General features: G+C 40.6%; 1 protein-coding gene across 2 annotated transcripts; it reads right to left on the reverse strand.

Moving 5' to 3' along the window:
* Positions 1-1,495: 1,495 nt before the first annotated feature.
* LOC112234368 lies at positions 1,496-21,946 on the reverse strand. 2 transcript variants are annotated; one of them, XM_024402424.2, is made up of 3 exons: positions 21,828-21,927; positions 20,198-20,278; positions 1,496-4,499 (listed from the first exon to the last, which is right to left on the reverse strand). In XM_024402424.2, exon 3 carries the CDS (start codon positions 4,439-4,441, stop codon positions 3,530-3,532), a length of 912 nt encoding a protein of 303 aa, XP_024258192.1. In that variant the 5' UTR covers positions 4,442-4,499; positions 20,198-20,278; positions 21,828-21,927; the 3' UTR covers positions 1,496-3,529. The 2 variants fall into 2 exon arrangements, with proteins under 2 accessions (XP_024258192.1, XP_024258193.1); XM_024402425.2 differs by lacking the exon at positions 20,198-20,278 and having other exon boundaries at positions 21,828-21,946.
* Between the last annotated feature and the right edge of the window lie 766 nt (positions 21,947-22,712).

The raw sequence follows: 22,712 nt of genomic DNA on the forward strand, positions 1-22,712 counted from the left end.
TAATCCCCCTCTTCAAAAGGGGGAGACACACTAGACCCAAACTGTTATAGATCTATCTCCATTCTCCATTCTTATCTATTCTTCCCTGTCTTCAAAAGCCAAGTTAACAAAACAGATCACCAACCATTTTGAATCCCACCGTACCTTCTCCACTATGCAATCTGGTTTTCGAGCTGGTCATGGGTGCACCTCAGCCACGCTCAAGGTCCTACACAATATCATAACCGCCATCGATAAAAGACATTATTGTGCAGCCATATTCGTCGACCTGGCCAAGGCTTTCGACTCTGTCAAATCACCACATTCTTATCGGCAGAGTCAACAACCTTGGTTTCTCTGACTACCTAATGACTGCCTCGCCTGGTTCACTAACTACTTCTCAGATTGATTTGACACTCTGAACTCTGAGGGCTTGTTGTCCAGACCTCTGGCAGTCTCTATGGGGGTGCCACAAGGTTCAATTCTCAGGCCGTCTCTTTTCTCTGTATAAATCAATGATGTCACTCTTACTGCGGGTGATTCTTTGATCCACCTCTACGCAGATGACACCATTCTTTATACATCTGGGCCTTCTTTGGACAGTGTTAACAAACACTCCTTCCGTGGCCTCCAACTGCTAGACTGTAAACTCTCCTTCCAGACTCACATTAAGCATCTCCACGCTCCAGCAGATGTATTTCACTGGTCATCCCCAAAGCCAACACCTGCTTTGGCCACCTTTCCTTCCAGTTCTCTGCTGCCAATGACTGGAACGAATTGCAAAAATCACTGAAGCTGGAGACTCATATCTCCCTCACTAATGTTAAGCATCAGCTGTCAGAGCAGTTTACCGATTGCTGCAGCTGTACACAGCCCATCTGTAAATAGCCCATCCAACCAACCACCTACCTCATCCCCATATTTGTTTTTCTACTCTTTTTCAAACCAGTATTTCTACTTGCACATCCATCACTCCTGTGCAAATTGCTAAATTGTAATTACTTCGCCACTATTAGCCTATTTATTGCCTTAACTCATTTGCACACACATTGTATACAGACTTTTCTGTTGTGTTATTGACTGTATGTGTGTTTAACCCATGTGTAACTCTGTGTCGCACTGCTTTATCTTGGCCAGGTCGCAGTTGTAAATGAGAACTTGTCACAACTGGCCGACCTGGTTAAATAAAATAGAAAGGAATATAGTTAAAAGTTAATATAAATGGTACAGTAGTTTTATACCACTGTTGGTTCCATTGGACTGGACAAACTAAATCAAGTGCAGCTCCAATATTTGACATATGATATACTTGACCAAGGAAGTCAAGTATTGATGGTACGTAGAAGTAGACTCCACACCCTTGGAGAAGTAGACTCCACACCCTTGGAGAAGTAGACTCCACACCCTTGGAGAAGTAGACTCCACACCCTTGGAGAAGTAGACTCCACACCCTTGGAGAAGTAGACTCCACACCCTTGGAGAAGTAGACTCCACACCCTTGGGTATCTCATTCAAATGCCTTTTTTAGATTCATTTTATTGAGCAATTTCAGAAAATTTAATCCAACACACACTGTACAGTTTTGTTCAGCAAATTTCAACCAACTGCAACAAAACAAAAAACACATCTGAGAGACACACAGTTGGTTGAAAAACTGCAGCACTGTGTCATGTGACAAGAGTACTTATCTATACAAGACACAAGAGTGCAACGCAAATAACACAATTATCTAAGCAAAATGGCCATTATGCGTACATACAAATTGCAGGGCTGCATATGTTTGTGTAATTCGAAACTATGCAGGATCGCCATTTTGAGTAGATAATTACGTTCTTGCGTTGCATACTTGCATGAGGTATAAATTAGGCTTTAAAGATCCCGTGAAAAAAACGTATTTGCTGCAAATAAGTGTTGTATAAAACCCATGACCTATTGTACATACATACATACATACATACCCTAGTTCAAAATAACATGGCAACTTCATTTCGTCATTTTATATCGGTACACTGAAATTAAGATTGGCTGAACACAAAAAAAAAACTTTTTACAGCCATAGTAATCTGTCATTTTCTCGAAGAACGCCTTTGGCAATCGCAATGACTGGTTGTTCCCTGGTCTGAACACAACCATTCAGTAACATTTACAATATTTTCAACATATGGCAACAAAGGATCAACTTAAGGCCCTGATTTTTGGGCCACAACATGATTCAAAACATTTGAACACTTCACTTTCCCTAACATTAAACCCGACCTAACAAAAACCTTAAACCCATTCCTTAATTTGACTGTACTTTTGTTCTGTAACTTCTGGGATGGTGAAAATGTTAAATTAAATCCAGATGAAGACGCAGCAAGCAAATAAAAAAAAAAACACTAAAGAGTTGCTAAACCACAATTATGGATGATTCCCAAATGGCACCCTATTCAGTCCATTACATTTGACCAGAACCCTATGGGACCCGGGTCAAAAGTAGTGCACTATAAAGGGAAAAGGGTGCCATTTGGGACAGGACCCGTGAAGTAGGCTACCCTTGATGGACTGTGCCACTACAATACAACATGTTCAATACCAAACTTAAAATAAGTCATGGAAACAACACATCTGAAACCATTCAACTAAACTAATGATGAAAGATGGATCACAAAACACTTTGTGGCAACTTCTTCACAATGGCCAGATTTAGCTGGTTCCCAGTTAGCACCGATGCAAAGTTAGCGTCCGATCTAAAACTAGTATCTGTTCCATGTTTCCAATTTTCAAAAGTCTGGAATAATTCTGCAATCCAGGTTCAATAATAGACTACAAAAGATGAAGAGGGTGGTTGATGATGCTATTAAATGCTTTGCCCAGAGAAAATATAATTATATATATATATATATTAAAAAAAAGCCACTACAAAAATACTATTTATTTTAGTTAAAAAGAATAAGGCCATTTTAAACTTAGTCCTGCAATGGAATTGCTACGATTCAAGTGCTTACATTCAGAAAACACAGAATAAATCTGAGGCCGTCAAAGTTTAAACTCAATGAAACAGTCTAGACTACACAAAAGTAGATAAAAATGGCAATCAAATGAGTCAGTGACAACAGGAAGAGCTAAATCAAGAGAAGTCTTGCACATTCATTTCAGGTGACCAAAATCAGCAAAGTGTCGTGTAGGCTAGACCAAATAGGGTAAACATTTTATTTTTGTTCTTGCAAGAAAAGTGGTCCTACAGTGACACCGTTTACCAAATCCATCAGTCCATCCTCAAGGTACAAAACATAAGCTCGTAAAAAAATCAACTAAATGTGCACCATTCTGCACTGTAAGGTCTATGGAGTGTCTTTCAAGCACCACCGTGTGTAACTTCTGTGACACGTCAGTTTCTTCAGTCCTGTTGACACGTTAGATCCATGACATCATCCCGTCGTTGCACAATACAAGAAACATACTGTACTGTAGTCAGACGATGCCGACGTAATGTTCCCCTTCTGGCTTCAACAGTAAAAGTCAAACCTCAGCGTGCTCAGTCAAGCCGTGTTGCAAAATGAACGCTAGCCTAAACCAAGAAGTCACTGGAGATATCACGCTGGTATTCTGCTACAGTTTCATATAGCGGTCGTATCTGTATCACAGGAGACAGGTTCACCTGCAGGATCCTCTGGGCCTTCCTCCTCAGTTCCTCCACTGTGATGCAGTCGTCCACTTTGACCACCTTCCACCGCAGGCTGTTCTCATCCAGACGACACTCCTCCTGATTGTTCATCACCCACAGAGACTGGTCGTCCCTCCAGGACCGTCTGTGGTTTGACACGTCAATCTTGTAGTTGTAAACTCCTCGGCCGTTTTGATACATCACTGGGGCGGAGTCTCCGATAAGGGCCCCGTTCCATTCCGGACAGGAGGGATGATACCTTTGACCGACCAATGCCACTGCTTTTGGTGTTCTACCCATGTTCTGCAACGGTATCCCTGAAAGTTGAGAGTGAATCTGTAGTCTCGCGGTGTGGCCTCTCGTCAAACCTGTAATGTTTGTTAGTTTCAGACATTGCTGTATCAGTGGAGGTTCAATAGTCATAACCGGAGGTCGGGAAAAGACAGATCCTTTGTGAGATTCTGATGCACTAGTAGTCCACGATGCGTACTTGTTAGACTCCTTCTTCTTCTTCCTTCCCCTCCTCTTGCCTGTCCTTGAGCCCTTGCTAGTCGTGTCTGTACAGCACATCTCTTCTGGTAGTGTTCTGGCTGTACAGGATCTATATCCATAAACATCTTTGCTTCGTAGCACTGTGGGCTTGTGGCCTTCTTCTTTAAGCCCTTGGAGAAAGGTTACTAGTTCCTCGGTGTCCGAGAGATCCTTTGACATGGGGTTGAGGATCTGTAATGCCTCTAGAAGGACAGTCTGTCCAGCCGAGGCGATTCTGGACCAGGAGTTGACGGCCTTCTCCACAACCGGGTCTGTGTAATTCATGACATCTGCCTTGAGGTAAAATGTTTGAGAGCTCCCGAAGTCTGTCTTGCTTTTCACCCTGTTGAGAGAATTGAGAGTAGCAGTTTCCAATAACAAAATAATAATCGAGAAGACAAACTAAAAACTAATGCATGCTTACTGCTGTAGGCTGGAAAGGGTACCTAAATGGGATCACTTCTATGGGTTGGGACTGAATTCAAGCACTTATTTCAATTGCAAAAGAAGAAACAATGTGACTATCTGCACAAACATGTATGAAATAGCTATATTGTCACACTTGGAAAGTGTAATGTAGGCTAAACAGTGTGGTGCTATAGCTAACTAGCCATAAATAACTTAATTGTTTACCTAGTAGGGATGGGCACAAGTATTCGGTTCAAGGTTTGTATTCAGTTAACAATGAGTACTTAACATTCTCAAATGCAACCAATTAGCAAGTTGATTTAACATTTCAAACAGGGATTGACACAAAGGGTTGCCTTATTGCCTGAGCAAAGTAAACTGAGCAGTCATGCAAGATGAGCATGAGGTTGCCCTATTGGACAGGTGAAATAAAGACAAATAGAGGCGTGTGGGGGGGCGGGGCGAAAACAAACAAACTGCAAAGAATTACAGTAGCCTAAAACTTCCCCAGTATTGTAAGTGAAAGACCGACAATGTATGGCAGTTGGGCAAGTTGAGCTTGCTCAGATTTTTCTTCTTCTTCCATACCGTCAACCAAAATACCAAGAATCCAGAACTGGTCTTTCTTTCTGGTTCCTCCCCTGAAAGGAGGGCAATATTGTATATGGCATTTCTGCATGTATCTAATCATATAATTTACGGGGCAAGTGAAAAATACTCCCGACTTGCCTGACAAAAAACAATGTGTTAAATTAATATATATTTTATATTTGACATTCTTCTAAGTAGCCACCCTTTACATTGATATCTTTGCACACTTGACATTCTCAACCAGATACATGAGGTAGTCACCTGGAATGCATTTAAATTGGCAGGTGTGCCTTGTTAAAAGTTAACTTGTGGAATTTCTTTCCTTCTTAATGCGTTTGAGCCAAATCAGTTGTGACAAGGTAGGGCTGGTATACAGAAGATACCCCTATTTGGTAAAATACCAAGTCCATATTATGGCAAGAACAGCTCAAATAAGCAAAGAGAAATGACAGTCCATCATTACTTTAAGACACGAAGGTCAATCCGGAACATTTCAAGAACTTTAAATGTTTCTTCAAGTGCAGTCGCAAAAACCATCAAGCATTATGAAACTGGCTCTCATGAGGACCGCCACAGGAAAGGAAGACCCAGAGTTACCTCTGCTGCAGAGGATAAGTTAGAGTTACCAGCCTCAGAAATTGCAGCCCAAATAAATGCTTCAGAGTTCAAGTAACAGACATCAACATCAACTGTTCAGAGGAGACTGTGTGAATCAGGCCTTCATGGTCAAATTGCTGCAAAGAAACCACTACTAAAGAAACCAATAAGAAGAGACTTGCTTGGGCCAAAAAACACAAGCAATGGACATTAGACCGGTGGAAATCTGTCCTTTGTGATGATTCCAAATTGGAGATTTCTGGCCATGTCTTTGTGAGAAACAGAGTAGGTTAACCTCTTGAACCTCTGGGGGCAGTATTTCATTTTTGGATGAAAAACGTTCCCGTTTTATAAAAGATATGTCACGAAAAGATGCTTGACTATGCATATAATTGACAGCTTTGGAAAGAAAACACTCTGACGTTTCCAAAACAGCAAAGATAGTCTGAGTGCCACAGAACTAATGCTACAGGCGAAACCAAGATGAAATTTCATACAGGAAGTGAGCCAGATTTTGAATGCGCTGTGTTCCAATGTCTCCTTCAAATCAAATCAAATCAAATCAAATCCAATTTTATTTGTCACATACACATGGTTAGCAGATGTTAATGCGAGTGTAGCGAAATGCTTGTGCAGCGAAATGGCTGTGATATATGGATATATGGCTTATATGGCTGTGAATGCGCAAGGAATGAGCCTACACTTTCTGTCGTTTCCCCAAGGTGTCTGCAGCATTGTGACGTATTTGTAGGCATATCATTGGAAAATTGACCATAAGAGACTACATTTACCAGGTGTCCGCTCTGTGTCCTCCGTCAACTATTGCGTAATCTCCAGGTGCGTGCATTTTTCCATTTTGTTCAGAGGAGAAACCAAACTGCCTCGAGTGATTTATCATCGAATAGATATGTGAAAAACACCTTGAGGATTGATTCTAAACAACGTTTGCCATGTTTCTGTCTATTATGGAGTTAATTTGGAAAAACGTTCGCCATTGTAATGACTGAATTTTCGGGGGGTTTTCTCAGCTAAATGTGATGAACAAAACGGAGCGATTTCTCCTACACAAATAATCTTTTTGGAAAAACTGAACATCTAACTGAGTCTCCTCATTGAAAACATCTGAAGTTCTTCAAAAAGGTAAATGATTTTATTTGAATGCTTTTCTTGTTTTTGTGAAAATGTTGCCTGCTGAATGCTAGGCTTAATACTATGCTAGCTATCAATACTCTTACACAAATGCTTGTGTAGCTATGGTTGAAAAGCATTTTTTTGAAAATCTGAGATGACAGTGTTGTTAACAAAAGGCTAAGCTTGTGAGCCAATATATTTATTTAATTTTGTTTATTTCAGTTAACGTTGCGTTATGGTAATGAGCTTGAGGCTATAATTACGCTCCCGGATACGGGATTGCTCGTCGCAACAGGTTAACAGATTATCTCCGCATGGTCCCCACCATGAAGCATAGAGGTGTGATGTTGCTTTGCTGGTGACACTCTCAGTTTATTAATTTGAATTCAAGGCACACTTAACAAGCATCGCTACCACAGCATTCTGCATCAAGTGGGACTATCATTTGTTTTTCAACAGGACAATGACCCGACACAACTCCAAGCTGTGTAAGGGCTATTTGACCAAGACAGAGTGGAGTGCTGCCAACTTTTTTGGTTACTACATGATTCCATGTGTTATTTCATAATTTTGATGTATTCACTATTATTCTACAATGTAGAAAATTGTAAAAAAAAAAGAAGAAAAACCCTTGAATGAGTAGTTCTGTCCAAAATGTTGACTGGTAATATAAATACAGATACACAGTGCCGTCTGAAAGTATTCAGACCCCCTTGACTTTTCCACATTTTATTCTAAAAATTATTACATTAAAAAAATCCCCAGCAATCTACACACAACACCCCAAAGCCAAAATAGCTTAAGAAATTTCCACACAGCGGGCACAAGCTCAAGAATAACCACACACGGTGGTTTTGTTTCTAAGTTCATCAGCCAACAAAGCATCTTATCCGAGGGAAGACCAGCAGTCTATGATGCAACAACCAGAGCCAGGTGTTCAACAGAGAGAGATGGAAGAGTCTCTTCAGCACATTGGGACCAAGTCTCAGTCTACAAGATCAAGGTCATCAAAACAGTCAAGCAGATCCTCAACGGCGAGTTCTGCAGCCATCAAAGCACGCGCCAAGGCAGGAGCAGCGCGTGCACAAGTCTCCTATGCTGAGAAGGAAGCTTCTGTGATGAAACAAAAGGCAGAAATAGAGGCCAGCTTGTTGAAGCAAAAAGCTGACCGAGGCAAGTTTATATGTTCTCCAAGTTGAGAGCAGCTGCTGCTGCGTTGGCTGAAGCTGCAGCCTTTGAAGAAGCTGTAGGATCAGAACGCAGAGAGCTTCGCAAAGAACTAGACACAGGGACACAGCCCTTAAGTCCAGTCCAACGTACATGTGAGTATGTGCAACAACATGCTAGGCCCTATTTTGCTGAACTTCCATTTGAAGTGGAGAAACAAGAGCTTAGTGTTGACCCAGCTACATGCCATAATCCAGAAAGTAGCAAACAGAACATGAGCAGAGACTCTCCGTTCAAAAGAAATGAACAGCAGCATGGTGGAAATGGAAAACAAGCCCACTTCCAGTCACACACACAAAAACTTCCCTGAGTCACAAGTGGCACCAGACCTCATCAAGTACCTCCTACGCCGTGAGATGGTGAGTTCCGGACTCCTGAAGTTTGATGATCGCCCTGAAAATTATTGGGCATGGAAAGCATCCTTTCTCAATGCGACCAGAGACTTGAATTTATCAGCCAGGGAAGAGTTAGATCTAATTACCAAGTGGCTAGGGGCAGAGTCGTCTGAGCAAGCAAACAGAATTAGATCTGTCCATATTTTCAACGCAACAGCAGGACTTAACATGGTCTGGCAACGACTAGAAGAGTGCTATGGTACACCCGAAGTGATCGAGAATGCACTGTTGAAGAAAATGTATGATTTTCCAAAACTGGCTAACAAAGACAATCACAAACTAAGAGAACTAGGAGACATTCTTCTCAAACTGGAGTGTGCTAAAGTAGAAGGGTACCTTCCAGGCCTCGCTTATCTCGGGGGGTAAACCCTATTGTAGAGAAACTTCCATTCAGTTTACAAGAAAAATGGATAGCACAGGGATCCAAATATGAGGGCTATCGGGTAGCATTCCCACCATTCTCGTTCTTCTCGAGATTCATCAGGAACCAGGTGAAAATTAGAAATGACCCCAGCTTCACCCTCTACACCTCAACTAACCAGGTGTCCATGAAAAGTGAGAAACCTGCCAGGTACAGCAGCAAGACACCTGTGACTGTATACAAGACAGATGTGTCATCTGAGGCCTCAGACCACCAAACCAAACCCAGTAAGACAAAGGTTGAAAACCCTGACCGTCACTGCCCAATACATAACAAGCCTCATCCTCTTAAAAAGTGTTGTGGGTTTAGATACAAAACTCTAGATGAGCACAAATCATATCTCAAAGACAATGGCATTTGTTTCCGATGTTGTGGGTCAACTCAGCACAGAGCTAAAGACTAAGGTTTCAATCAAGTGCTCCGAGTGTGACAGCGACAGGCATCTTGCTGCTCTGCATCCAGGCCCAGCCCCTACAAATACACCGCTACAGCAGAGACAGAGCATGGCGGGGAGCAAGGTGACGATGTTCTTCTATCTGTCACCTCAAAGTGTACAGAGATCTGTGATGAGGCAGTCAATCCAAGATCATGTTCAAAAATATGCCTAGTCAAAGCCTATCCGGCTAGGAAAAGAGAGAAAGCTGTCAAAATGTATGTAGTGCTTGATGAACAGAGTAACAAATCTCTGGCCAAGACAGAGTTTTTCAGTCTCTTCAACATCAATGACAACTCTGCTCCATACACCATGAAGACGTGTTCTGGGGTAACAGAGACTTCAGGCAGGAGAGCCGTCAACTTCATGGTGGAGTCTATAGATGGACACATGCAGCTCACTCTCCCTACTCTGATAGAGTGTGATATGATGCCAGACGATAGGATGGAGATTCCCTCCCCCGACATTGCGTATCATCATCCCCATCTGCAACCAGTTATGGACAGAATTCCAGCTGTGGACCCAGACGCTCCCATCCTCCTGCTCTTAGGACGAGACATCTTAAGGGTACACAAGGTACGAGAGCAAATCAATGGGCCCCACGACAATCCTTATGCACAGCGACTCGACCTCGGGTGGGTCATCGTGGGTGAGGTCTGTCTGGTAACGGCTCACCGACCAGCCAATGTTATTAACATGTTCAGGACAAACATACTTCAAAATGGTCGCACATCCTATCTGAGCCCTTGCCCTGACATCATCCAGGTAAAAGAGAACTACAACAGCGTAGCTCAGAAACACATCTCTCCCTCTACAGTGCACTCGAGAGATCCAATCACAACTGTGAACACATACAGCCTGGGATGTTCCGTGTTCGACAAAACGATGATAAACCAGCACCATCAGTGGAGGACAAAGCCTTCTTGGACATTATGGACAAACAGGTTTTCCAGGATGATGGAAACAACTGGGTGGCTCCACTACTCTATCCCCCCGCTAGACGTCGCCTTCCTAATAACAGGGAGCAGGCCATGAACCATCTCACATCACTTCGCAGGACTGTAGACAAAAAGCCTGACATGAAGCGACATTTTATTGACTTCATGCAAAAGATGCTGGATAACGACCAAGCCGAACCTTCACAGCCACTAGAGGGAGACAAAGAACGTTGGTCTCTACCCAGATTTGGTGTTTACCATCCACAAAAGCCTGAACAAATAAGAGTAGTATTTGACTCCAGTGCTAAGTGTCAAGGCGTGTCACTTAACGATGTTCTGCTCAGTGGTCCAGACTTAAACAACACACTCTTGGGTGTCCTAATGAGTTTCCGCAAGGATTGCATTGCACTAACAGCAGATGTGCAACAAATGTTTTACTGTTTGTGTGCGTGAGGATCACAGAGATTACTTAATGTTTCTCTGGTATGAAGATAACCCAGATAGAAACATAACTGAGTACAGGATGAAAGTCCATGTATTTGGGAACAGCCCTTCACCAGCTGTAGCCATATACTGCATGAGACGAGCAGCGCTACAGGGTGAGAAGGAACACGGGTCAGAACCCAGGCAATATGTACTGAGGAACTTCTACGTCGATGATGGTCTGACATCAGTAGCTACTACAGAAGAAGCTATCAACATTCTAAGAAAAACACAAGCAATGTTGGCGGAGTCCAACATGAAACTACACAAGATTGCATCCAATAGCAAAACAGTTATGGAAGCCTTCCCTAAGGAGGACTGTGCAAAAGACTTAAAAGATCTGGACCTAGGAGTGGATCCTCTCCCCTTTCAACGGAGTCTGGGACTTTCCTGGAACCTGGAAACAGACAGCTTCTCCTTCCAGGTGTCCCACAATGAGAAACCTTTTACGCGGAGAGGCATCCTGTCCACAGTGAATAGTCTTTACGACCCCCTTGGGTTCGTGGCTCCAATAACAATGCAAGGTACAGCCTTAATCAGAGAACTCTCTTCTGATCAGAGTGAGTGGGATGCCCCTCTTCCCACAGAAAAAGAAGAGATAGAAAAAGTGGAAGCAAGTTCAGTGTCTCGCTGACACCTTTTGGAAAAGGTGGAGACAAGAGTACCTGACAACGCTGCAGAGACGTAGAAAAGGGACAGCAGAAAAGCCAAATGTAAAAGTGGGAGATGTTGTCTTATAGAAAGACAGTCAGGCACACAGAAATGACTGGCCAGTCGGGCTTGTGGTAAAAACCTTTCCCAGTACTGACAAAAAGGTTAGGAAAGTAGAACTAAAAATTGTCAAACAAGGAGCTGCTAAGGTGTTTCTGAGACCAATCTCAGAGATTGTTGTTCTTCTTTCTGAAGCATCCTAGAGACAAAAGATAAAAATAGAAAGGACATTATTTGTTTCTTGATATGTTTTATTTCATAGTGGCACAATTTCATTATACCAGGCGGGGAGTGTGCTGCCATCCTGTTAGAAGGTAACAGATTATTTTATTACAATGGTTCAATTGGATTTTCATTGTGTTCAATGGTGTTATTTTCCCCCTAGTGGATGTTTCTGGTACTTAGAAAGACGACGCAAACAGGAAGTAGAGAATTTGTTCTGCACGCATAGAAGCAGCTACAAACAGCGCTACGGTGCAGGTCTTTCAATGTAGTTATTTCTTGTCACGCTTCAGCCTTGGAAAATATTTGTTTGTAAGTTCGATTCAAGCATTTAGCTAATGATGATAATCTTGTTATTGATAGAGTTGCTTACATATCAATGTTGGTTGCATTTACTCACAAATTGCAATGCCTTCAATGTATGTCGTTAGCTGTATTACTTTGCTTGTGCGTGATGCAAACGAATTGTAAAATATACAATACTGTAGTTTTGTTACTGTTTCTAGTGTAATATGCTTTGTTATTCTACATAAATGGTTGTACATTATTAGAGTAATGAAAGGAGCGAACTACCATATGGTTAACAATTAGCTATATGGTTTGGCATCATGCCAGATGCATGGTACCTTAGCGCGTGCTTTGTATTTATGCAACTTCTAATGTTTAATGTACAGCTACAGTATGTCGGTGAGAATTGAATACTAAATGTTTAATGTACAGATACAGTATGTCGGTGTGAATTGAATACTAAAGTATATTCTTTTCTGTATTTTGCAGTTTCACAACATAAACCTTTTCAATATATTCATTCAAGAAAAGTCACGCCTTGGGAGTTTTATTGAAAACTTAGTTGTTAGCTATCTGTCTAGTTTTGCATGGGAATGCAACTCAAGGGCAGAATATACCTTATTCACATAAGTATTCAGTCCTTTTGTTATGAGACTTGGAATTGAGCTCAGGTGAATCCGGTTTCCATTGATCATCCTTGAGATGTTTCTACAACTTGGAGTCCACCTGTGGCAAATTGAAATGATTGGACATGATTTGGAAAGGCACACCTGTCTATACAAGGTTCCACAGTTGACAGTACATGTCAGAGGAAAAACAAAGCCATGAGTTCAAAGGAATTCTCTGTAGACCACCTGAGACAGGATTGTGTTGAGGCACAGATCTGAGGAAACAGTGACCTCCATAATTCTTAAATGTTAGAAGTTTGGAACTACCAAGACTCTTCCTAGAGCTGCCCGGCCAAACTGAGCAACCGGAGGAGAAGGGCCTTGGTCAGGGAGGTGACCAAGAACCCGATGGTTTGTGGAGATGGGAGAAACTTCCAGAAGGACCATCTCTGCAGCACTCCACCAATCAGGCCTTTATGGTAGAGTGACAAGACGAAAATAATTCCTCAGTAAAAAAGGCACATGACAGCCAGCTTGTAGTTTGCCAAAAGGCACCTAAATTGTCTCAGACCATGAGAAACAAGATTCTGTGGTCTGATGAAACCAAGATTGAACTCTTTGGCCTGAATGTCAAGTGTCACGTCTGGAGGACACCTGGCACCATCTTTACGGTGAGGCATGGTGGTTGCAGCATCATGCTGTGGGGATGTTTTTCAGCGGAAAAGACTGGGAGGCTAGTCAGGATCGGGGGTAAGATGAACGAAGCAAAGTACAGAGAGATCCTTGATTAAAACCTTCTCCAGAGCGCTCAGGACCTCCGACTGGGGTGAAGGTTCACCTTCCAACAGGACAACAACCCTAAGCTCACAGCCAAGACAACGCAGGAGTGGCTTCGGGACAAGTCTCTGAATGTCCATGAGTGGCCCAGCCAGAGCCTGGACTTGAACCTGATCGAACATCTCTGGAGAGACCTGAAAATAGCTGTGCAGTGACGCTCCCCATGCAACCTGACAGAGCTTGAGAGGATCTTGTAGTGTCATACCCAAGAAGACTGGAGGCTGTAATCGCTGCCAAAGGTGCTTCAACAAAGTACTGATTAAAAGGGTCTGAATACTTATGCAAATGTCATATTTTTGTTGTTGAAATTAGCAAACATTTCTACAAACCTGTTTTTGCTTTGTCATTATGGGGTATTGTGTGTAGATTGATAAGGGAATAAATTATTTAATCAATTTTAGAATTAGGCTGTAACCTAACAAAATGTGGAAAAAGTCAAGGGGTCTGAATACTTTCCAAAGGCACTGTATGTATGCATGTTCCAATAGTTCCTTTAGAAAGTATTCAGACCCCTTGACTTTTTCCACATTTTGTTAGGTTACAGCCTAATTCTAAAATTGATTAAACATTTACGTTGTCCTTTATTATATTATACTACCACCGCTCCCGTAATTGGAATAAACTAAATGAACACTTAGTACGTATAAACTGGAAGTAGAAGCCTATGTACATTTCACTGACTATTTTAGAATAGTTATATTTTGTGTGTTTTAAGTCCTGGCCTTCCTCCATTTCTGATGTCAATCCAGTTCGATTTCTATTTTCCATTTATTTTCTAAATGTTCTGTTAAAGGTTCTGAACCTATATGCATTTTATGGACACAGTATATTTAGTCATCTTGGTTATTATAGTCCCACCCTTCAGCTCCATTCAACCCCTCCCATCTGAAAGTTCTGAGCCATTCCATTCTCTACAGATTGAAAATTAAAAGATACGCATTTCTGCTCAAAGTATTACATTATTGATTGACTATGACTTTTCAGATCGCCCAGTAGTGCTATCTGCAGGGTTAGCTCCAGGTAGATATTTCAATTCTTCAGCCATTCCTGGACCTGTGACCAAAAACCAGCTACATAATAAATTATCTAATGACTGTCTCTTCGCAGCAAAATCTGCAGAGCTGGGAAGGTTGTGTCCACCATTTATATAACAAATTGGTTATAATTTTGCAAGAATTTTGTCTAGTAATTTAAATTAAAAAATTCTTAGTCTTGAATCTGGCGTCGTATCAGTTCATAAACCATGTGCCATATAATCAGTACATTGAAAATCTCTTCCCTATTTTTTTTTTTTTTTTTAATCTATATGGTATGGCTGACAATTTTTTGGTCCTGAAATGAAAGTGGTGCACTTTTTTTATTGATCACATTTTCTTTAACCAATTGTAGTCTTTAATGCAGGGCCGATAGACAAGTTCCTTACTTTTTCCCCCTTCCACTTGCCTCTTCCATTTTTGCAGTAATGCTGCAATTAGTTGGTTGTCATTTTGGGTAGAGCAGATATTTCCATATCTATGTGTTAGCTGCATGTGTGACATAACACCACCAGTCTTATTTATATCATTTACAAAGATTCTACCATTTTTAAATCAATAAGTATATTTCAGTTTAAATCACAATATTTGCTGTATTATTGGTTCTGCCTATTCTGGTGGATTAAACTGAAATTGCAACCAACTTTCTATGGCTGGTTTTAATAAATGTCAATATTTTGGAGATTATTTCATTTTCAAATAACCTAAAGTGAGAGGTTGTAATCTGAATAAAGGGAAAAGGCCATTCTTGAACATGCACTAAGAAATTCTTACTAACTTACTAGAGAACCAGTTTGGATTTAAGTATAACTTTTGTATGACTGATGCCTTTAGTGGGAGGTCTAAAGCTTTAATATTTAATCATTTCTGCCCCCCCGGAATTCATATATTAATTATATAAATAGGGCCTTTTAATTTTGTCTGACTTACCATTCCGAATGAAATTGAATATTCTTTGCTCATAAAATAATAAAAGCAGGTCACTAGGTGTAGGCAAAACCATAAGCAAATAGGTAAAATGGGAAATTACTAAAGAGTTAATCAAGGTGAGTTTGACAAATAGACAGGTATTTTCCTTTCCATGTTAGCCAGAGCTTCTCTTTTTGCTAACTTTCTATAAAAATGAATTGAGTGAGAATGTATTTATTTAGGGATATGTATCCAGAGTATATCCACATCAGACCATCTTATTGGTAAACTACATGGTAATGTCAAAGTTGTATTTTTTTGTTGTCTAATACGCATTTATAATTTGGTTGTAATCCGGAGAGGTTAGAAAAAGTATCTAGATCCTCTATGAGGCGGTGGAGCTGAAGGGGTCATTGTATGGTGTTAAGCCCTGAATTTCTAATCCTTTAAGAATATTGTTGGACCTGATTTTAACAGCTAACATTTCGATGGCAATATAAATAGATATGCCGATTGTGGACAACCTTGTATTACTCCTCTTGAGAGCTTAAAACTTTGAGAAGTAGCCATTATTTACTATTTTACACCTAGGGTTACTATACATGACTTTAATCCATTTTATAAGAGATTCTCCTAAATTGAAATGTTCTAGGCATTTATATATAAACTCCAGTCATACTTTATTTATCTGCCTTTTCAAAGTCAGCTATGAAAACCAGGCCTGGTTTTCCCAGATGCTAATATATGCATATTATTATTAGTATTGGATAGAAAACACTCTGAAGTTTCTAAAACTGTTTGAATTATGTCTGAGTATAGCAGAACTCATATGGCAAGCAAAAACCTGAGAGAAAAAAATCCAGTAGTTTTTCCAACTCAGCCCCTATCAAATTCACAGTGGGATATGGGTTATGTTGCACTTCCTAAGGCTTCCACTAGATGTCAACAGTCTTTAGAACGTTGTTTCAGGCTTCTACTGTGAAAGGGGGGCCGGATGGGAGCCGTTTGACTAAGGGGTCTGCCTGCAGCCTCGTTCTCAGTCACGCGGTTTCACATGAGTTATCTCTCGTTCCATTGCTTTTCTACAGACAATGGAATTCTCCAGTTGGAACATTATTGAACATTTATGATAAAAACACCCTAAAGATTGATTCTATACTTAGTTTGACAAGTTTCTTCGACCTGTAATATGACTTTTTGAACTTTTCGTCCGACTGGACCTGAACGCAATTTTGGATTTGTTAACCAAACGCCCTAACAAAAGAGGCTATTGGACATAAATGGACATTATTGAACAAAACAAGCATTTATTGTGGAACTTTGATTCCTGGGAGTGCATTCTGATGAAGATCATCGAAGGTAAGTGAATATTTATAATTCTATTTATGAATAATGTTGACTACCCAACATGGCGGATATTTCTCTGGCTGGTTTGGGCTCTGAGCGTCGTTCTCAGATTATGCTTTTTCTGTAATGTTTTTTTAATTTTTAAAAATCTGACACAGCACTAGCATTAAGGAGAAGTTTATCTAAAGTTCCATGCATAACACTTGAATTTTCATCAACATTTATAATGAGTATTTCTGTGAATTCATGTGGCTCTCTGCAATATCACTGCATGTTTTGGAACTACTGAATGTAACACGCCAATGTAAAATAATTTTTGGGGGGATTTTTGGATATAAATATGAACTTTACCAAACAAAACATACATCTATTGTGTAACATGAAGTCCTATGAGTGTCATCTGATGAAGATCATAAAATGTTAGTGATTCATTTTCTCTCCATTTGTGCTTTTTGTGACTCCTCTCTTTGGCTGGAAAAATGGCTGGGTTGTTCTGTGAGACCTAACATAATCGTTTGTGGAGCTTTCGCTTTAAAGCATTTTTGAAATCAGACACTGTGGCTGGATTAATAAGAAATGGTGCCGCTAGTGGAACCCCAGTCCTAGACAGTACATTTATATAAACAAATAACCTTAAATTCATTACATTTATCTCATATCAAAATGAAAACAAACCAGTCAAATGTTATTTTTCAAAATCTCAACTGTGTTTGTATATTCTCCCATACAATAACCTCACTGCAGTTTGCGAACCCATGGGGTCCACCGTCAACAACAAGGGTGTGAACGGCTTGTGTCATGAACAGCCCATAGAAATTGACGTGGCAGCGCATTCCCCAATGCTGGAAGGGGGCCCTGAGAGAAAAAAGTTTGGGAACCCCTGATCTAGCTTAGTTTCTTCCAAAAATCAAGCTTCGCTTTCTTATTAACAGTAGAGAGAATCCCCTCCTGGATCTAGAGCCTTGCTGTGTAATATGTATTTTGTGCAGCAAACTGTAGCATTTTTGAGTTACTTGTATAACTTTAGGCTGGGATGTCTGTTCTGCAAATAGCTTAGGTCAGACTGTATAAAAATAAAAATGTCTGCAATGTGCTTGTAGGCATTCTCTATGGGATTTTACATGTACATGGGGATAGAAAATGTCACCCCTTGTGTTCAGTGCCGGTATTACCAAATATCTCAGTATGGCACTAGGTCAGCATTAAAAAAATGGTATGGCAATCTGGATACCGCTAAACCTAAATATTAGTGTTAAATTCAGTGATACCCGATCCCTAACCTAGTTAATGAGAAAACAATCCCTACCCAGCCCTAACTCAAGTGTTGGGCCTGTCGAGCTCAGTAGAAACAACAGGATTAAATATCCGCTCTTGGGGCGGGCGTTGTCTGATTTATACGGCCATTCAGAGACATGTCCTAAACTAACACGTCTGGACTCTCTTTAATAACAATCAACTGCTCTTGTCATTAGTTCATCTGGTAAAAGGACTGTTTTCAGCTAAATGATTTATATCATTACGACGCCCTCCCAGCCAACTTGACAACTGTGTGAAGCATTGGAGTCAACATGGACTAACATCCCTGTAAATGCTTTCAACACCTTGTCGAGTCCACGCCCTGACGAATTAAGGCTGTTCTGAGGGCAAAGAGGGGGTGCAACTCAATATTAGGAAGGTGTTCCTAATGTTTAGTACAGTGCCTTGCAAAAGTATTCATCTCCCTTGGCATTTTTCCTATTTTGTTGCATTACAACCTGTAATTCAAATGGATTTTTATTTGGAATTCATGTAATGGACATACACAAAATAGTCCAAATTGGTGAAATGAAAAAACATGTTTCAAACAATTATAAACAGAAAAGTGGTGCGTGCATATGTATTCACCCCCTTAGCCAGGAAGCCCCTAAATAAGATCCGGTGCAACCAATTACCTTCAGAAGTTACATAATTAGTTAAAATAAAGTCCACCTGTGTGCAATCTAAGTGTCACATGATCTCAGTATATACACACACACCTGTTCTGAAAGATCCTGAGTCTGCAACACCACCAAGCAAGCGGCCCCATGAAGACCAAGGAGCCTCTCCAAACAGGTCAGGGACAAAGTTGTGGAGAAGTACAGATCAGGGTTGGGTTATAAAAACATCAGAAACTTTGAACATCCCACAGAGCACCATTAAATCCATTATTAAAATGTTTTAAAGAATATGGCACCACAACAAACCTGCCAAGAGAGGGCCGCCCACCAAAACTCACGGACCAGGCAAGGAGGACATTAATCAGAGAGGCAACAAAGAGACAAAAGATAACTCTGAAGGAGCTGCAAAGCTCCACAGTGGAGATTGGAGTATCTGTCTATAGGACCACTTTAAGCTGAACACGCCACAGAGCTGGGCTTTATGGAAGAGTGGCCAGAAAAAAGCCATTGATTAAAGAAAAAAATAAGCAAACACATTTGGTGTTCGCCAAAAGGCATGTGGGAATCTCCCCAAACATATGGAAGAAGGTACTCTGGTCAGATGAGACTAAAATGTAGCTTTTTGGCCATCAAGGAAAACACTATGTCTGGCGCAAACCCAACACCTCTCATTATGCCGAGAACACCATCCCCAGAGTGAAGCATGGTGGTGGCAGCATCATGCTGTGGGTTTTTCATCTGCAGGGACTGGGAAACTGGTCAGAATTGAAGGAATGATGGATGGTGCTAAATACAGGGAAATTCTTGAGGGAAACCTGTTTCAGTCTTCCAGAGATTTGAGACTGGGACTTAGGTTCACCTTCCAGCAAGACAATGACCCTAAGCATACTGCTAAGCAACACTCGAGTGGTTTAAGAGGAAACATTTAAACGTCTTGGAATGGCCTAGTCAAAGCCCAGACCTCAATCCAATTGAGAATCTGTGGTATGACTTAAAGATTGCTGTACACCAGCAGGAACCCATCCAACTTCTAGGAGCTGGAACAGTTTTGCCTTGAAGAATGGGAAAAAAATCCCAGTGGCTAGATGTGCCAAGCTTATAGAGACATACCCCAAGAGACTTGCAGCTGTAATTGCTGCAAAAGGTGTCTCTACAAAGTATTGACTTTGGTGGGTGAATAGTTATTGTACACTCAAGTTGTTTTTTTATCTTATTTGTTTGTTTCACAATAAAAATATACTGTGCATCTTCAAAGTGGTAGGCATGTTGTGTAAATCAAATGATACAACTTGAAATTAAAATATATTTTTTTTGGGGGGGGGGTTGTTGTAAGGCAACAAAATAGGAAAAATGCCAAGGGGGGTGAATACTTTGTATAGTCGGTGTAGTAAAATATGGTATACCGCAAAGTAGGGCTGTGACGGTCTTGGAATTTTTGATGACTTCATTGGTTATCCAAATGACCACGGCCACCAATATAATCATTCTAATAGCAAAACAGACTAAACATTTGTATATATTTTTTTAACGGCTAATTCTGCTCACCTCTGCTCCTGATTGCATGTGCTGCAGGGAGGAGGGGGGGGAGCTTTGCCTAGGCAACCGAAGAGTCAGTGCAACACCTTGCTGAAATAAGGAGCAACAAAGTTAGTATGTTTTTATATTTTAAAAAAAATACACGCGTCATCTTTTTGACCGCCTTCAATCAGCGGTTTGTTCCACAACATAATACTGAAACGGTACGTTTTCCTCCTCCCATCTCTCCTGATGTTGACGTTAGATGAAAACCAGGCTTACTTTTACTTTGCTGCTTTTGGGTCAAGTTTGTGGACTTGAAGTTAATTTAAAATATACATTTATTTGTTAGGTTATTATATTTTCATGATGGTCTTCATCAATAATCATTGGGTATACAAATATAAAATGACCTGACAGCGCTAATGTCAAGTGCAGTGAAAATGTGTTATGGTAAATTCCCTTCTCAGTTAATAATTGGCCTTCAGTCTAGTCTTACTTTAAAAAGGCTTAAATGAGAGTAAACTATATTTTCACAAGTATATGAAAACAGACCTCTCAAATGACAAACTAGGCTAGTTAGCTATATTTATTAACAGTTAGCAGCCACCCCTAAAGTATTTTCTACTAGCTACCATATCACTTTGGTCAATAACATGGTCTTCAAAAAGTGTCTTGACTACTCAATATTCAATCAAGGGAGGGGATTGTTCGCTGTGCTGAATAGGCTGCCAACCAACTGTTTCCCATGCTGTTCCGTAGAGATCTAGGCGATGCCTTCTTACAAAAGGTAGTAGGCTATAATGTGAGCATCCTAGTACTAATCAGAGACTACAAAACACAAACTACACATTTAGCCTCTATGGTGGAGCAGTTGTAGCACAGGAAAGCAGTGGGTGCGGCTCACCCCCACAACAGTTGAACTGTGAGATCTAAATATTGATCATTTTTCAGTGATATAACAAGTTACTTTCGATGGAAAGTAGGCCTAAAATGTTAATTGGTGATCTTTCGTAATTCTGCCGAGTTACAAATGGAGAAGTTTCTGTATTTTTTGCTAAACAACTACAGCGGATTATTGCCATTTTGCGTAGCTAAATTTTACTTTTTGCATGTAGTTTGTTTAGTTTTGCGTAGGGTATAAATTAGGCTTAAACGTAATGGATTACTGTTCTTAGAAGTAACGAGTCGTGAATTATTACACATAACGACCCCAACATTGGTGGTAGCGCCCCTTGTGGTATGAAGGAACAAATCCCCCCATATGAAAACCTTTGGTAACTCCCATCCCAAAACTAGCTAGTTTTAAATTAAATGTAAATATGAACAAATAAACTTAGTAAGAACAGAAAGGGGTTTACAATAAACTACAAACAAAGAAAATCAAATGTATTTTAAAATTAAAATCTCAGTAATAAGACGCAAATTAGACTTCACACAAAGCTAGCTAGCGACAGCCGGGTCACTAGTAGACTGACGTTAACACACACTTCCCTCTCAGTTATCAAGCAACACAGTTTGCTATGCGATTTTGTGTTTCCTTACGCTTTCTCTGCGTTCAACGCGAAATTGGAGCCCAGAATTGGAGGGAAATGTCATTAGATGAAACACTGACAGCTACCAAGAGACGCACATTTTTTAAATCTAAATAAAACCTTACCTTTCAACGGTCTTAAACAAGCATCATTCAGTCCACTGGCAACTGAAGTCTAGATTAAAATGGCTGCAATGGGGCGAATTGACTCAGTGAAAAGAGGCGGGGATCATAAAAAATAAAAAAGGAAACTGGGTGGAATGAACACCCATATAAGGAAGAAGGGGCGTTTGTGAACGTTCACCCGTCCCGTAAAAAGTCTGCTTTTTTAGTTCGGTCAAAGATTGTCTATTATATTGACAAGATATTCGAGTGACCAGTCTAATAATGGCAATAGATGTCCACAAATATGTAAAGCATGCGGGAGGAGACGAGATCAGGTGGGACCATTCTAGCCAATGAGACGGCAGATACGCGAGTGTAACAACAGGCCATAGATATCGGTAGAGGACTCATCTTTGTATCTGTGCCATTATAGCGTCTGTGACAACATGGGTTTCGCAGGGGTTGGAACCGAAATTATTGCCCAATCGTTTCGTTTTGAACAGAACCACTATTGTTTTGTTCTGTTCCAGTGTTTCTGACCAGCAAAATTAAGTTCTGAACCGGATCTAACCCCCAAAAAGTAATGGTTTATATTGCTCCTTTCTGTTCTTTTTAACCTGTGAAATCAACCAATTTTTACCTTTAGCTCATTTAAATGACTTCACCAATCAGTGCGGATGGAGCAGGCAAGCTAGTTGTTCTCATGCATGATGGACAGAGAAGTGTAGCTTATGTTGCAAAATGTGACAGAAATTTTACAGGTTGGGAGAGAGCGAGAGAGAGGGTTGAGGAGCAGGCTTGAAGCGCTAAGCATTTTATTACAAGCATTATCTGAATTAGGTCCATAGAATTATACCTAGGACGAGAGGCTTCTATGAAGGAATCTTGAATATCCTTTGAGCTAGT

The sequence above is a fragment of the Oncorhynchus tshawytscha genome, linkage group LG02, assembly GCF_018296145.1.
Source record: "Oncorhynchus tshawytscha isolate Ot180627B linkage group LG02, Otsh_v2.0, whole genome shotgun sequence".
Taxonomy (NCBI): Eukaryota; Metazoa; Chordata; class Actinopteri; order Salmoniformes; family Salmonidae; genus Oncorhynchus; species Oncorhynchus tshawytscha.

Excerpts from the sequence above, each read along its gene's own strand:
- LOC112234368 (XM_024402425.2), bottom strand. The coding sequence starts at position 4,441 with ATGAATTACACAGACCCGGTTGTGGAGAAGGCCGTCAACTCCTGGTCC.